A 16,451-nucleotide genomic window follows, 5' to 3' on the forward strand; every position below is an offset into this window, starting at 1 on the left:
CTCGAACCCGCAGGCTCAAGCAATCCACTCACCTCAGCCTCCCAAAGGCACGGGATTACAAGCTGAGCCACTGAGCCCGGCTAGGAATTTATTATCAAATGTATAAATAGTGACAATACCATTTGAATAATGTTTTATGTTCCTCAGTCCTAATTTTTCTAATCAAAATAGTGACACGTTCACTTGTCTCTCCTTCTTCCCCCTCCTCCCCCTCCCCCTCCTTCTCCTCCTCTTCCTCCTCTTTGGGAGTAGAGAAAAGTCTTAGGTTAAAACATCTTGAGCTGCTTTTGCTCTGACACTTGACTTAGAATGATTTCCATCTTCCTGTGGGTCACAGGCTCACTAATATTTAGTAAACACTTTCCGAGCACTTGAAATGTGTTGTTGCTCGTTGTTCTATGAGTTTTAAATGCAGACTCTTGTTTAAATCTCATGATAGCCTCATAAGTGAGATACTATCAATCTTCACATCTTATAGGTGAGATAAATGTGCTTCAGAGAGGTTAAGTAATCGACCCAAAGTCGCACAGTCAGTCAGTGTCAGAGCTGGGAATCAAACCCAGGCACTTAGATGCTAAAGCTTGCATACTTAGACCTGGGCCTTCTTCAAAAACAAAACCTCTCACCCTACACAGAAAGCGGGACATTTATATTTCACCCGAAGAAAGAATGCCCAACATACATGGGGAGGGGATGTGGGTGCCTGGAGGGCAGACTGAATGTTTCTTGCTCCTCCTCAGGTCATGGTGTGGTTCCCGGGGGGTGCCTTCGATACAGGCTCCGCCTCCATCTTCGATGGGTCTGCCCTGGCTGCCTATGAGGACGTACTAGTTGTGACCACGCAGTACCGGCTAGGAATATTTGGCTTCTTCAGGTGAGTCTTCCCAAGCGATTGACATTCCAGATCCCCAAGGGGCAGCTGTGCAGTGGCCGTAGACAGTATCCAGCAACCTAAGATGGAACGAGCCTTCTGAGGCATTGAACAAATTTAGCCCTAATCAGGTGATAAATCCCAAGTTTTGGCAGCTAAAAACAATAAAAACCTCTTTCTCACTCAAGTAAAGTTCAATTGAGTGTCCCTGATGAACAGACATTCTTCCTCAGGGTCAACCTGGATCTGAGCTCCTTCCATTTTGTGGCTGTGATGGGGACCTTAAGGGCCCTAGTTCTTCATTTGGCCATTGGGAGAGAGCATGGAGGATCAGGAGAGGGGGTTTGCTTGGGTCAGCCTGCAGGTGGCTCATCACTTTGCTCACTTACCACTGGCAGAACCTGTATCACAAGTGCCACTTGGCCATATCCAACTGCCAGCGAGCCATGAAACTGTGGGAGCGTTCCGTAGTGTCTGATGCAGAGCCCCGCTTCATGGCTCCTTGAATGTTCACCTAAGAATCATCATTCCATGGCATCAGTTTCCCTTCCTCCAATGATGCCTACCAGGTCCTGGACCCGGGCCTGTGTTTTTGCCACGCATTACTTCAACTCACCCTTAAAATAATCCCACAAGAAATGTTCTGTTGTTATGTCCATCTTTCAGCTGGAAAATGGAGGCACAGAGGTCAAGCAACTTCTCAGAAGTCATAGAACAGAGTTGTATCTCTTACCCACTTTCATTATCCTGCCTAAAACACAGCAGGAGAACTCCTGACTGGAGGGCGATGTGAATAAAATAGTAGCAAAAAGTGGGGCACAAGTGTACTTGGAGGCCATTGTCACACACTGTGGGGAAACCGGAAGTGATTCAAATGGGAATCCCGCCCTGGAGAGGCTCAAGGGCTAGTGAGAAAGATCACGTGGGGACACATATATTTATGTTACCAGGCCAGATATTATTAAAGTCTCAGAGAGTGAGAGGCATTGGGGCTGTGAAAACCAAGGAGACACTACAAGGGGACAGGGAGGCTTCGGGAGAGAGGTGGTTAGGTTTGAAAAGAAGCGGGTAGGAGCAAGAATGCTTGGCAAAGGGGGCTGCCTGCATGGAGGCTGGGAAATGGTGGTGACGTAACAACCTGGGGCTAAAGCAGTATTTGCAAACTGCACTGGACCTGGAGCCTGGGAGGTGGCTCTGAGTGTTGTGCAGGCAGAACAGGCAGACGAGGTGCTCTGACCAGAGCAATTGCCCTAACTGCTCTATACGTAAGGGTTCTGAATAAGATTACTGTGGCAGAACAGCTCCCAACAACTGTTCAGAATACCTGGGCTCAAGCATAAGTAGTTGGGCAGATGGATGTGAAAGGCAGGGACAGGCTTGATAGGGAAAAGTCTTGAATGCCAATACATAAATGGAGTTTGGGTTTTATCTAATACAGATTAGGAACCCAGGAGTACTGTGATCAGAGCAGTGTAGCAGGAAGCTTACCCCCAAGAGTGCAGCCTGGGTCAGGGTTGCCCAGCCACAGCACAGGTGGGTCCTGTTGGAAGGCAATGTCAGCCTTTTTTTTTTTTTTTTTGAGTCAGGATCTCACTCTGTTGCCCAAAGTGGAGTGCAGTGGTGACATGATCACAGACTCTATCTCCTGGGCTCAAGTGATTCTCCTGCCTCAGCCTCCTGAGTATCTGGAACTACAGGTGCACACCACCATGCCTGGCTAATTTTTAGATTTTTTTGTAGAGGCGAGGTCTCGCTATGTCGCCCAGGCTGGTCTTGAACACCTGGGCTCAAGCCATCTTCCTGCCTCGGCCTCCCAAAGTGTTGGGATTATAGGCATGAGCCACCATGCCTGGCCCACTGCACGGTCTTGATGCATTTGAATCACAAATACAATAACTAACATGTGTATATGACATACTTTTATTATGTGTCTCCTACCACCTACCTTCACAAAAACCACATGGAGCAGGCATTATTATTATCCCCATTTTAGCCATGAGACCACTGAGGCAAAGCAGGTTAAGTGACTTGCTTGAAGTCACTCAGATAATAAGTAGCCATATAAATCCTGTACTTGAGGCTGAGATCTTAACCATTAAGGTATACTGCTTCAGGACAAATAGAAATGGAGGGAGGGGGCCCCAGGTGGGAGTCACAGTGCAGTGGAGCTAAAATTGGCAGGGCTTGGTTTCTGACTAGATATATATGGAAGAAAGAAGGTGTAGGTAGTCAGAGTCAGCCCAGGGATCATGGACAGAGAAAGGGACTGAGGGAAGGTGTGTTTTGGAGGACTGGAGAATGGAGGGGAGAAGAATGTGATCCTGGGATTACTTGCATGCACGTGCGCATCGCATGACTGTCTTTGGCCCAGGCGTTTCTTTGGGTCCACCGCATTTTCACTTGTTCCTCATTAATTGTCCAACTATCCTGGGAAGCATGCTATTCTACAGGGGCAGCAGCATAGAAGCATGGTCAGGAGCATGGATTCTAGGTCCAGACTCCCAAATTTGGATCCCAAATCTGCAATTTTCTAGCTCTTGGGCAGGGGGCTTTAACCTCTCTGTGCCTGAATTTCCTAGTCTGGGGGGAAGCTGATGTGTCCATGGGTGTCCTGATAGCTCATGGAAGGGAATTGGCACCAGCTGCAAGCATGGAGAAGTGCAGCCTCTGCCCAAACACTTCCCAGCAGAGCAGGAGCCTTAGTCTCTATCACACCCTTAAGCACCTGCTGGTGCTTCCCACTGGCCCTACACAGCTGAAGCCTGGTGGATGCAGTTCCCAGTGGTCAGTTTTTTGGGGACAGGGCAGAGAAGGGTAGAGGAGACCCAGTGGAGCAAAAGGGGACAAACCAGCACTATCTTCTTCATAGGCTTGAGGGTTATAGGAGTGTCTGCCGTAGAGCCCTTACAGCAGTGTCTGGTACATGCCACTGCTGTTACTGTATTATTAATTTGGTCATTCACTGAAACCTCTGTGCCTAGGAAGGTCTTGCTCCCCAGCACAGGCCAACTCTCAGGAATGGAACTCTTCTCCGGAGATCCATGGATTCGGGGTGCCTGTAAATACCCTGAAGTTGCTTGTGCAATAGTGCAGTGAATCTTTCTGGGGTGCATAGCTTTAATCAGATTTTCAAAGAAGCCTACATCCCACAAAGGGTTAGAACTAAGCCCAGTTTCCTCAGCACCTCCAGGCCTCTGACTCTCAACCCTCTTTCTACCGATGCCTGCCTCAGCCTCTGCCGAGAAGTCCCTGGGCTGCAGCAAACAGACATGGCTGACTGAGAATTCTCACTCTGCCTCTTGACCCCAGCACACAGGATCAGCATGCTCCGGGAAACTGGGCCTTCCAGGACCAGTTGGCCGCCCTATCCTGGATTCAAAAGAACATTGCTTTCTTTGGCGGGAACCCTGACTCTGTGACCATCTTCGGCGAGTCTGCAGGGGCCATAAGTGTCTCCAGCCTCGTGAGTTCTCTGCTTTGTGACTTGAATGAACCTCAGTGGGGGAGGCAACAAAAAGAGGATGATGAATTGCTCACATTTGACTGGTGTCTTTGTGTTGAACAAACGCTTTAATACACAACATCTCCCTCGAGCCTCACAAAGACATTATGAGTTAGGGGTTCAGTCTCATTTCATCAACAAGACAACTATCATCAGGAGAGTTTAAACAAATCAGCTAAGGTCATATAGTAATAATTTGAGGAAAAGTTTCTTATATTTGTAGAATAGAAGTCCTAATATCCAATTATCAGATGGGAATTACTTAGAAAAACTCAGCTAAAGCATGAAATAAAAATGCACAGAACTATTTTATTTTAAAGCATAAAATGCACATTCCCTCGTCAATGGTTTGATACAGGTCCTTATATTTTCAGAGCTAGTCTGCTGATTTGAGTTCCAGCATGGATTCTCTTGCATAAACTATCCACAAAATTCACTGCCCTCAAATTGCAGTTTCCGTATTTCTGTGGTGAGCATAAACTTAAAGATGCCTGCAAAGTAGTCTAGCTGCAGTGCATTCTGGAGTTTTATACTTTTTCTCTAAATATTTTATTGCTATCTTGTCCACGCCTAATATGACAGCAATATTTTTTTAGCTATCCTTTATCAAGTTTTTATCACCCAGACACACTTTTGTTTTCTTTTTATACACACAATTCATTGCTTCCCATGATATTTTATTGATTCTGTAATTATAATAACAAGTGCAACTTACAAAACAGGCTTGGAAGCAAACACACCTGATTCTTGGGGAGAAACTAGTGGGAGTAGAAATGTATGGAGGTGTTAGAAAATGGCCCACTGGCTCTGAGTGGTCTATCAACATCAGTTAACATGTTAATTGCAACTATAAGAAAGGGATTAGCAGTAGCGGAGGGGGGGCATACCTCATCAACAAGGGTACCTGCATAATGAGCAGTTGTATACCTAACCCTGAATTGTACTCCACATATTTAAAATTAAAAAATTATTTAAAAAACACAAACCATGTTAATTGCAGAAATCAATTTCATGGCAGTAGGCTAAGAGGTCTTCTGTTCAGTAGCACTTGACTAGATACAAAGTATTTTTTATATTTACAAAATCACATTCTAAAGTGCTTTATATTAACCCAACTTTCCATACATTATAACAGCCGCTATTTCGTGAGTGAAATTTGACCAGACACTATGCGAAGACTTCTATGTTCATTATTTCCCCTATTCCTCACAACAATTTTTTGATACAGGCTCCATTTCTACTCCAGTTTTACAGGGAAGCAGACTGATGCTTAGAAATATTAAGCAACTTGCCTGAGGCTACCCGGCTAGGAAGTGAAAGAGCTAGAACTCACATTCCTGAATGTTTGACTTCAAAGTTCATGAAGAACTGGGGGTTCGGAGAAGTGAAATAAGTCGCCCATACTTTCACAACTAGTCCTGGAACCCCTAAACCAAGCCTATTTTTCCCCTCTAAGACTAGATCTCTCTTAAGGAGATTTCCTGGGAAGTTTTCTTTTAAGAAGGGGTGGATGATGTGTGTGGTGGGTGGGGAGCCCCTGGATAACCTTTCCTGGGTCTTCTGGGTTCTCTCTCCAGGTTTTGTCTCCCATGGCCGATGGCTTATTCCATAAAGCCATCATGGAGAGTGGGGTGGCCATCATTCCTTCCCTGAAAGACCCAGACAACCAGAGGAGTGAGGATGTAGGTATACTGTTAACACCTTTCCAACTTCCTCTCCCTAATCAGAAGTCAACAGACTGTCACCTTCTCACCATGTTCTTGGCTTTCCTTAGTGACCATGTACAAGGAAGCTCATGCTGGTCTGAAAGACTTTGTTCCTCCATGGAAGGCCTGGTTCAACAGGAAATGTGTCCAACTACACAATGCCACGTCACTGGTGTGCAGGAGTACGTGTGCTTGTGTGTTATGGTTCTTACATCTTATTCAGTATTCTGTGCTTGTGTTATATAACTCAGTCTTCTATATTTCACACAGCTGATCTCCTGTTCTTCTCTACTCCATAGGGATTGGCTACTAGGGTATTATGTTAAGAAAGATTCTGAGGCTTTTTCCAGCTCAGTAGGAAATAATGCTGTGACTGATTAATGTTGTCTGGCACGGGGTTATCAGTAGGAGGCAGGGTATATGTCCCAAGATATTTATCATCTGTCTCGTCTTAATTATCTACTAGATAGTGAGGCCCTAGAGACCAGGGTCTCCCCATCCTTCATGCCCCCAGTATAATACTCGGGATATATTAGGCAGTCATAAATGCTTTGCTGGATGAATGAATTAACAAATGAACTGATTCATTCAATGCATATTAATTAAGCACTGGGCTTTGGAGCCATCTCCTGAGTTTTAATAATTTTAGTAACATGTTTTCTTAAATACCTTATAGTAAATAACAGTGTCATTATATTAAAGCAGAAACAGAATTATAAAACTTTAAAAATATCCTCAATAAACAGGGAATGCTGATTTTGGTAACATTATATAGAAATCTACCTTCAGATTGTGCATATGTTTAGTCATTTGCCACACATCTATTGAGTGCTCACTGTATTCCCAGCTCTGTTAGGACCTGTGGGCTTATCAGTGGAGAAAATATATTCTAAACTTGAGAAGAATATAATCTTTTAATTTTTTTTTTTTTGAGTTGGAATCTCACTCTGTCGCCCAGACTGGAGTGCATTGGCCACTCCCGGCCACCGCAGCCTTGACCTGCTGGGCTCCGGCGATCCTTCCGCCTCAGCCTTCCAAGTAGCTGGAACTACAGGGATGTGCTACCACACCCAGCTAGTTTTTTGATTTATTGTAGAGATGAGGTCTCACCAAGTTGCCCAGGCGGGTCTCGAACCCACGGGCTCAGGCAATTCACTCACCTCAGCCTCCCAAGGCACAGGATTACAGGCTGAGCCACCGAGCTTGGCTTCAAGAGGATTTTAATCTGGAATCCATGGGTAGATTTGGGAGGTGGTCCTTGAATGCCATAAAATTACATGCAGACTCTACATGCTTGTGCATTTTCCCAAGGAGAAAGTCTGTAGCATTCATTAGATGCTTAGAGCACTCATGACTTCCAGAAGATTAAGAGCCGTCACTTTCAAGGAACAAGTTCTACAAATATGGAGGGTTCGATGACAGGAAAAGCAGGTGTTTAGCAATTGGCTAGGCAGAGATGGTGGGGAACACTGAGCTGATGGAAGATTTGGGGAGGAAGGGGTTTATGGGGCCTGCAATGGTCTGAAAGGACATCTTGGAGGGCAGGACTTGAACCTTAAAGAATGAGCATGACTGGTGTAGAGATGGAAGAAGCACGTTCAGGGCATTCCAAGCTGTGGGTGGGGCTGGGGCTTGAGTGGGGCTGACAAGCTGAGAATCTGATCTGGTGTTATGCCTCAATTAAGGTGCTTGCAAAGCTACTCCTTACTCTTGGGGCTTCTGGCTCCATTTAGTACCCAAGGTTAGGCTGCTGGGCTCTGAGGGTCTAGTGACAATGCTGCCAAGCTCACAAGACTGGTCTCTCTATGACCCAGGAAACTTAATTCCATTCCATGGCTACAGACTGACAATCTCCCACCCCCAGCTCTTGAGTTTGCTAAAGATGACAAGGAGGACCAGGCAAGAAACTGGGGATAGCACAGTGCCAACCCATCTTCTATGTGCATATTATGCTATAGATGTGTGGGGTCAGGGAGGGCCAGCAGAATGGACTCGTATGTGGAGGACCAGGTTGTGGCTAGTCAGAGGGCTTCCCAACTTTGATTCTCTCAGATGCTTTCAGAACCATGCTCTGACCTGGTGCCTCTCTGGAAATAGTTGCAGGTGGTTGCATATTTCTGTGGTTGCAATGCATCAGACTCCGTGGCCCTGCTCAAGTGCCTGAGGTCAAAGTCTCCCAAGGAGTTGCTGACCCTTGGCCAGGTGAGAAATGAGGGGAGACTCTAGGGGGTAGGGTTCCCTTTTGAATGAAGTGGTGGACAAAGCCCACCCCTCTGATCTTTATTTTAATTTGGGACTTGGAAACGTTAATGGTAACAGCTATAACAATGTGGTATATAGAACACTTATAGGTAATTTAAGGAACTTGATGGGATAGAGGTGCTGCTTAACCTGGAGAAGGTTGTCCCTAAGTCATTCAAGTCTTCTCACTGGAAAGAGAGACCATGCTTGTTCTGCATGCCCCCAGAAGTTAAAGTCACAATCAGGAGCTAAAAGTTCTGTTAGGAAGCCATTTAGGCATGGTATATGAGGGGGAACCCAAAGAAAACTGGAATTTTCTTTTTTTCTCCTCCTCCTCCTCCCCCTCCCCCTCCTCCTCCTCCTCCTTTTCTTCCTCCTCCATGTGTGTTTCTTTCACCATGACAATGCCCCGGCCCACACCACACTGAGTGTTCGACAGTGTTTGACCAAAAACAGCATGACCCCTGTGCCCCACCCTCTCTATTCACCCAATCTCATTCCAAGCAACTTTCTTTTTGTCTCTCTCTCTCCTTTCTGTTTTGTTTTGGAGGGTGGGCCCCTTGAACACACTCTGAATGTGTTCCTCCAGATCAGAAGGTCAACCAATGCTTTTATCTAGAAGTTTTTGAAAAGGTTGCATCACAAATCATGGAAGAAACATCCTGAGTTGTGGTAAACAGGTATGTGGTTCTTCCACCATGACAATGCCCCTGCCTGCACCACACCGAGTGTTTCACAGTGTTTGACCAAAAACAGCATGACCCTTGTGCCCCACCCTTCCTATCCCCCATCTCACTCTAAGCTACTTTGTTTTTGTTTCCCTGGATGAAAAAAGTCCTCAAAGGGAAACGTTTTGCCAGTACAGAAGAAGTGGAAAAAACAGCAGAAACACTAAAAGTCATCAAGACTGAAGAGTTCAAAAACTGTTTTTGAGCATTGGAAATACGTCTCAATAGGTGTATTGCATCAAATGGAGCGTAGTTTTAAGGTGGCTGAAATTTAAACATGTAAGAATAAATACAACATTTTTATAAATAAATTCTGGGTTTTTTGGGGACCTCTCATAACTGAGAACTTCCTAAAACCTCAGATTTCTGGAAAAGGACCAGACTCCTTTAAAAAGCAGTGAGATATCCACCTCTGCAGGTGTTCAAGCAAGGTCTAGCTGACCACTGACCAGTTTTCAATCTCTGCTAGTTAATTGGACTGGATGATCTTTTATGTCCCTTCCAAGCTTGAGAACCTTTGATAGTCTTTGAATGAGCAAGGTCACTAACAGCTTCCAACATTTCCTAGTTATTTGGCATGTATTGAGTATCAACTGTGAGCACCTGCATAGTAGAAGATGTGGAATAGGTAAGTCCTTGACTTGATGTTGTCAAACTTTTTTTTTTTTTTTTGAGTTGGAGTCTCACTCTGCAGAAGGATTTCCTGAGCCCAGAATGGAGTGCAGTGGCATGCTCATAGCCACTGCAGCCTCCACCTACAGGGCTCAGGTGATACTTCTGCCTCAGCCTTCCAAGTAGTTGGAACTATAAGCATGCGCCACCACAACTGGCTAATTTTTTGATTTATTGTAGAGATGAGGTCTCGCCAAGTTGCCGAGGCTGGTCTCGAACCTGTGGGCTCAAGCAGTCCTCTCACTTCAACCTCCCAAAGTGCTGGGATTATAGGCGTGAGCCACCACACTCATGTCAAACTTTTTTATGTGCTCCCTCTATCCAACTCCCAAAACAAAAACCTAAAAAAAAACCCCAAAAAACAAACATGAACATGATTAGAGCCAAGTGTTGCTCTCTGAGACCCCAAAAATATCCAGCCATGCCCAAGCCACAGGTTCTGAGGAAGACTTCTCAGGGAGATACTTATGCTGACCCCTCCTATCGTGGCCACTCCCTCCCCTCCCTGTCTTGCTCTTTGTACTTGACCAGTGTTCTCAAACTTGAGTTTGCATCAGAATTACCTGGAGAACTTGCCAAAATAAGCTTTCTGGGCTGCACTCCCAGAGTTTTGTATTCAGTAGGCCTAGAGTGGAACCTGAGAATATGCATTCTAACAAGTTCTCAGATGATGCTGTTACTCCTGGTCCAGTCACTGGCCATTGAGAACCACTGTGCTAGACACCCATTTTTCTTAGGTAGATATTATCATCATTCTCATTTAGCAGATAAGAAACTAAGACACAGAAAAGTTTAGCTCCCTGCCCAAGCAAATGGCAGAGCTGACCAGGGACTGATGAACTGGGCTGGGCCCATAGTGATTTGTTTTTCCATTTTGTTTATTTATTTATTTTTGAGTTGGAATCGCCCAGGCTGGGGTGCAGTGTCATACTCACGGCCACCTCAGCGTCGACCTGCTGGGCTCCAGTGATCCTTCTGCCTCAGCCTTCCAAGTAGCCAGAACTACAGGTGCATGCTACCACAGCCAGCTAATTTTTGGTTTATTGTAGAGACGAGATCTCACCAAGTTGCCTAGGCTGATCTCGAACCCATGGGCTCAGGCAATCCACTAGCCTCGGCCTCCCAAAGCATTGGGATTGGAGGCTGAGCCACCGAACCTGGCCTGTTTTTACTTTTTAAATGCATTTTGACCTCAGCTAAACTGGGTTGATTTGCTTGGCTAGGATTTAGGGACAGTAGATTTTGTGAACAGAAACAGCTACTGATTTTTCTCTTCTTCCTTATTACAGAAAACAAAGTCTTTCACTCAAGTGGTTGATGGTCGCTTCTTTCCTGATGAGCCTCTGGAACTATTGTCTCAGAAAGCATTTACAGCAATTCCTTCAATCATTGGAGTCAATAACCACGAGTGTGGCTTCCTGCTGCCCATGGTAAGAGTCCTGGCATCTATACTGCCACTCCCTCAGTGATGGTGCAGCTGTTTGCTTAACAGTTGGGCATTTCCATACATGGCACCAAGCACTACAAGGGCTGGAGTCCATCAGCCAAGTGCATGGTGATAACCTCCCTCACTCTGAAAGAGGGTAACAGAGCACCAGGGCAGTCACAGCAAGGGTCTTCCTTGTTCCTCATATGATGATGTGCACTGTTGAAGAAGCAACTATATAAAAAGGAAAGAGGGAATTAAACCCACCTGGTCTTTCTTTAAAAACATTAGAAATGACTGCTTTAAATAAACGTCTTTACTACTTCAGAGCTGACATTCAGATAGATTAGAAAAACTTTAGTTCTTTCAACTTTCCATATCTAGCCTCAGTTCTGGCATCTTGACTTCCGAGCATGCTCTCCAAGATTGTACAACTTGCAACTTTATTAAATCACTTTATTCATTCAACTTGTATGTATCACACACTTATTAAAAACATTCAGCAGCAACAGCAGTTCCAGCTTTCTGGAGCTTACGCTCTCGAGGGGAGAGACAGGTAGGACACAGGGTAGGAAAGGTAATTTCAGTGAGGGACAGGCACTAGGAAGGCCACAAGTGGAGAAAGAAGGCATCTTTAGGGAGGACGGTGGGTGATCGGGAAAGGCCCTTTTGAGGAGGGATTGTTGAGTTGAGGCCTGGATGCTAAGAAGGATCATTATTTCTTGACTTTGCATTTTACCAAGACCCTCCTTATTGGAAATACACTTTTCATCTGTCCTTAGAAGAGTGGGGGATTCAAATTCATAAAGCCATCAAAACCAATTTATGTAGACCAACCTCCTCATTTTAAGCTGAGGACATTGGGTTAAAAAATAAAGAGGTTTATCAAATTATAAAGCTGGTTGGTGGCTAGAACCAAATCCCAAGTTAATTGGATTATTTTTATTTTTTTTTAAATAACTATTGTCTTTTTTTTTTTTTGAGTTGGAGTCTCACTCTGTCACCCAGACTGGAGTGCAGTGGCATGCTACCGGCCACCACAGCCTCACCCTGCTGGATTCCGGCAATCCTTCTGCCTTAGCCTTCCAAGTAGCCAGGACTACAGGCGTGCCCTACCACGCCCGACTAATTTTTGATTTATTGTAGAGATGAGGTCTCGCCAAGTTACCCAGATGGATCTCGAACCTGCGGGCTCAGGAAATCCACTCACCTCGACCTCCCAAAGTGCTGGGATTACAGGCTGAGCCACCGAGCCCGGCCTCATTGGATTATTAAAGCATGTTCTGTCATTACTGATTTATCCTCTAGGGTGATGTTTTGGTTTAAATGGGGTTAGGGATTTTGTCCTCATATTGTAAATGAGGCCACCGAGTCACAGTTTGTGACTTAAGCAAGGTCTATCAATGCGTTCTGGGTATGTGCTAGAAAAAAGGCAGGTGCTACCGATGACAGCCACCACCATAACCACTGTGACCACTTCCCGGGTGCCTCCCATGTGCCAAGTGGCTGCCATCTGTGCAGAACCTTGCAAGCAGGCATTATTATCCCTATCTTCCAGTTGAAGAAACTAAGGCCCAAAGAGGATGACGTGGCTTTCCTATGCCTCCCAGCTAGTAAGTAGACAGTGGTATATAATTTTTATGCATTTAAATGTTGTGTTCTCTGCTTCCCTGCTGTATGACGTTAGGTGAGTTGCCTATCCTCTTTGAACTTTTGTTCCCTCATCTGTGAAGTAGGGTTAATCTTAGCACCTATATCATAGGTACACATCAAACAGCCTTGCATGTAACAAGTGCTCAGTAAAGACTAGATATTGGAATTATCCAAGTGACAGAATGTGCAGAGCTTAAAAGCCTGCACTGTTGCTGCTATTCTGTGTGAACTTGCAGTTAAACTAATTGCTGGCGGTTGGAGACCATAGGACACCCTCCAAAAACAGATCCCAGCTCCTTAATATTCAGAGAAGATTTTTAGTAGTTAAACTATACTTCTGGGTAACTTGGATAATTCTGGGGGCTCTCTCAGATTCCAGAAGACAAGTATATTTAAGTATCTACCCTAGTGATTTATTACCCCAAGATTTTCAACAGAAAATGTTCTAAGGAAATTGATTTGACAAGCGAATAGTATTTCTGACCTGTCATGCTTTTAAGCTGTAATGTTGCCAGAAAAACAGTCACTTAACAAAAAATTTGTGGCCAGGCATGGTGGTTCACTTATAATGAATGAACTTTGGGAAGCTGAAGTGGGAGGGTTACTTGAGGCCAGGAGTTTGAGACCACCAGCCTAAGCAACATAGCAAAACTCCATCCCTACAATAAAATAAGATAGACTAGGATGCTTGGAAGAATGCAAATAATAACAACAAAATCTGTCACTGGAATAGGGTAAAAAATTTGTTTTAAACTAAAAACTGCAATGACACACAGCTCTTACTATATACTAAGTGCCATTGTAAGAGCTTTACACGTATCAACTTGCTTCGGCCTCATCACAGCCCTGGCAGGGGGCTGCTGTTGCTACTTCCATTTTACAGATGAGGAGGCTGAGGCAGGAAGAGCTGAGTTCCTTGCCAAGTTCTCAGCTGGTGAGGGCTAGGGGGAGCCTGTGTGCTCAGCCTCCGTCCTCACTGCCATGTTTCCGATTCCCTTCTGCAGGCTTCTCAGAGGCCCTGGTTGCAAAAGTATGTAGAAGAAGAACAGCAATTCATCTGTCTCTCCATTTTCTGTCTTCTCTTTAAATTTGGTGTCAAAGTCAAGTTGTGGCCTTCATTAGACAGCTAAGACTGTGGTAACAAAATGCCACAGACTAGATGGCTCAAACAGCAGAACTGCATTTTCTCACAGTTCTGGAGGCTGGAAGTCTGAGATCAAGGTGTCAGCAGGGTTGGTGTCTTTTGAGGCCTCCCTCTCTCCTTGGCTTGCAGTTGGCCACCTTCTGCTGTGTCCTCATGCGGCCTGGCCTCTGTATGCACGAGTTTCCTAGTGTCTCTGTGTCTAAATCTCTTCTTGTAAGGATACAAGTCAGATTGGATGAAGGCCTGCCCTAATGACCTCATTTTAATGTAAGTATCTCTTTAAAGGCCAGGCCCTATCTCCAAATACAGCGCAGTCACATTTGGACATACTGGGGGTTAGGGCTTCAGTGTATGAATTTTGAGGGGATACACTTCACCCCATAGTGAGAGCCTTTCTGCAGGTGGCCACTCAGTGACAGGTATGAAAGGGAATGTCTGCTTTGTATCAAATATGAGAATAAATTTATTATCTGATCAACCCACTGAAGCTGCTGCTGCACACGGCCACCTGGGGTCAAAGCGATCCCGCCCGTCCCATCCTCCTTTCAGAAAGTCGGATGCCAAGGTTCCCAGAGAGACTGGTTTATCTTCCAAGGATGAATGGCTCACAGAGGACACTGCTTCTCTCTACAGACACAGATTCCTGAGATCCTGAGTGGCTCCAACAAGTCTCATGCCCTCCAGTTGATATACACCCTCCTGGTAAGTGAGTATGGGTGCCGGGGCCCTCTAGAGATGCATTCATTTAGCAGACATCCCAGGTTCACACTCAGGGAGAGGTGCTGGGGGACAGACATTCCTCATTCATTCATTCATTCATTCATTCATTCAATAGACCTTTACTAAGTATAAGCTCTCAACCCCTTATCCACAATCCCCCAAATTCAAAGAGCTCCAAAACCCCAAACGTTTTTAATCCACCTGGCAGCTAACCTAGACCAATCTGTGGCCATCAGTCTTTAATTGTTCCCACACATTTTTTCATTTTATTTATTCCACTATTCAGATGTTTCTCTGCAGACATTGTTGTTGTGGGTGTTGGGCTGTTGCCCTCCTGAGCATGTTATATAATATGCAGCGTATGTGCTGAATATCTGTCTACAGTCTGAAAAGTTCTGAATCCTGAAGCACGTGTGGGACTGGGGCCCATGTTCACTACACACCAGCCAGGCACTGTGCCAAGTTCTGGCAATAACAGTCGGTTACTCATTCATTCATGCATTACTCATTCATGTATTCATTCATTCTCTGCACAAACCTGTCAGTGCCACGTCTTGCTCTAGACACCAAGTCATAGAGACTGATTGCTTTCTTTCCTTTCTTCTCTCCTTTTTCTGTTTTCCTTTCTGTATGCAGTGTATACTCAGTGTGAAGTTCCATTCGTTCATTGATTCATGGTGACTGAGAGTCCACATGTCCCTGTACTTCCCTCTGCATGGGGGTACAATGTGGGGTGGATGGAGAGGACAAGACACTGGGAGTACAATGTGGGGTAGACTGAGATGACAAGACACTTCAGTACAGTGCATACAAGGCCGAGGAATGTCTGAAGCCATGTGATGACCACAGAAGGCATCTCCCTTGGGGAGAAGGGTTTTGGAGAATTAATGGAATTTTTCTGGAGATGGAGGGTGTGTGTGAGAGGATCCAGACGAAATCAAGAGACTCATCTGGGAGTGGATGGGGTGTGAAGAGATCAACCAAGGGGTTATCTGCAGCAGGAGAGGATGCTGACAGCTGTTATAAGCTTTGGAAGGAGTGCAAGTTTCATCCCAAGGGCTGGGAACAGTAGGAAGAGTGACATGATTCGATTTCCATTTTAGAAAGAGCCCTCTGACTGTAGAGTAGGCCAGACTGGAGAGAGGGATCCCTCAGGCCTCAAGACTTGGTGGGGGAAGTTTGATGAGTCTTGGCTGAAATCTCTCAGGCTGGATTGGAGATGGCCTCATGGCAAAGGTGGTCACTGACCTGGCCTTAGCAGAAGATACTTGCATATTGAGTAGAGAAGGTATCTTGACCAAGTCCTAGGGATAGGAAGTAGATTGTATGGAAATGTGCAGGAGGAAAGAAGATCTCTCCTAGGCCCAGGAGCACACCAGGGACTGCTTTTCAAATGGTAAGTAGTTCTTTGATGCAGAAGGCATAGCCTTGCTCCAGATCTCTAGGGCTTTGTACTCTGATTGTCCTATAGAGACTTGCCTGAGGCTCTACACAGTATCCCATCTTGGATACCTCTGGCACTGTGGAATCTGCTGGTCATATGGTCCAAGTGGCCAGACCCTGGCACCACAGGCAGGATGTGCTGCAGAGTCCTTCCTTGGTCTGGGCCTGATTAAAGATCATCAGCCTTCTGAGAATCTGATAAACCAGTCTGAGCAGTACTCCCAGGGGTGACGTATACTGCCTTACCTCCAAATTGCAAAGAAACCTACCAAAGACTGTGCCGATGTCTTTGTGGTAGGGGCTTGTGGTGTGACATCTTGTCCAGCATTACCCAGAGCACCAGAC

The 16,451-nt window shown here is 45.4% G+C and overlaps 1 protein-coding gene across 1 annotated transcript in view; it reads left to right on the plus strand.

Annotated features, from left to right (window-relative positions):
* The window catches only part of CES5A (carboxylesterase 5A), a 31,512-nt gene that overhangs the window by 4,853 nt on the left and 10,208 nt on the right, over window positions 1-16,451 (plus strand). Inside the window, exons 4-9 of the mRNA XM_008052623.1 lie at window positions 741-874; window positions 4,181-4,334; window positions 5,951-6,055; window positions 8,177-8,281; window positions 11,010-11,150; window positions 14,577-14,645. Of these exons, the coding sequence (XP_008050814.1) occupies window positions 741-874; window positions 4,181-4,334; window positions 5,951-6,055; window positions 8,177-8,281; window positions 11,010-11,150; window positions 14,577-14,645 (708 nt within the window). The remainder of the gene's footprint in view (window positions 1-740; window positions 875-4,180; window positions 4,335-5,950; window positions 6,056-8,176; window positions 8,282-11,009; window positions 11,151-14,576; window positions 14,646-16,451) is intronic.

This window comes from Carlito syrichta, unplaced genomic scaffold (assembly GCF_000164805.1).
Source record: "Carlito syrichta isolate Samal-C Ts95f unplaced genomic scaffold, Tarsius_syrichta-2.0.1 Scaffold284630, whole genome shotgun sequence".
NCBI lineage: Eukaryota > Metazoa > Chordata > Mammalia > Primates > Tarsiidae > Carlito > Carlito syrichta.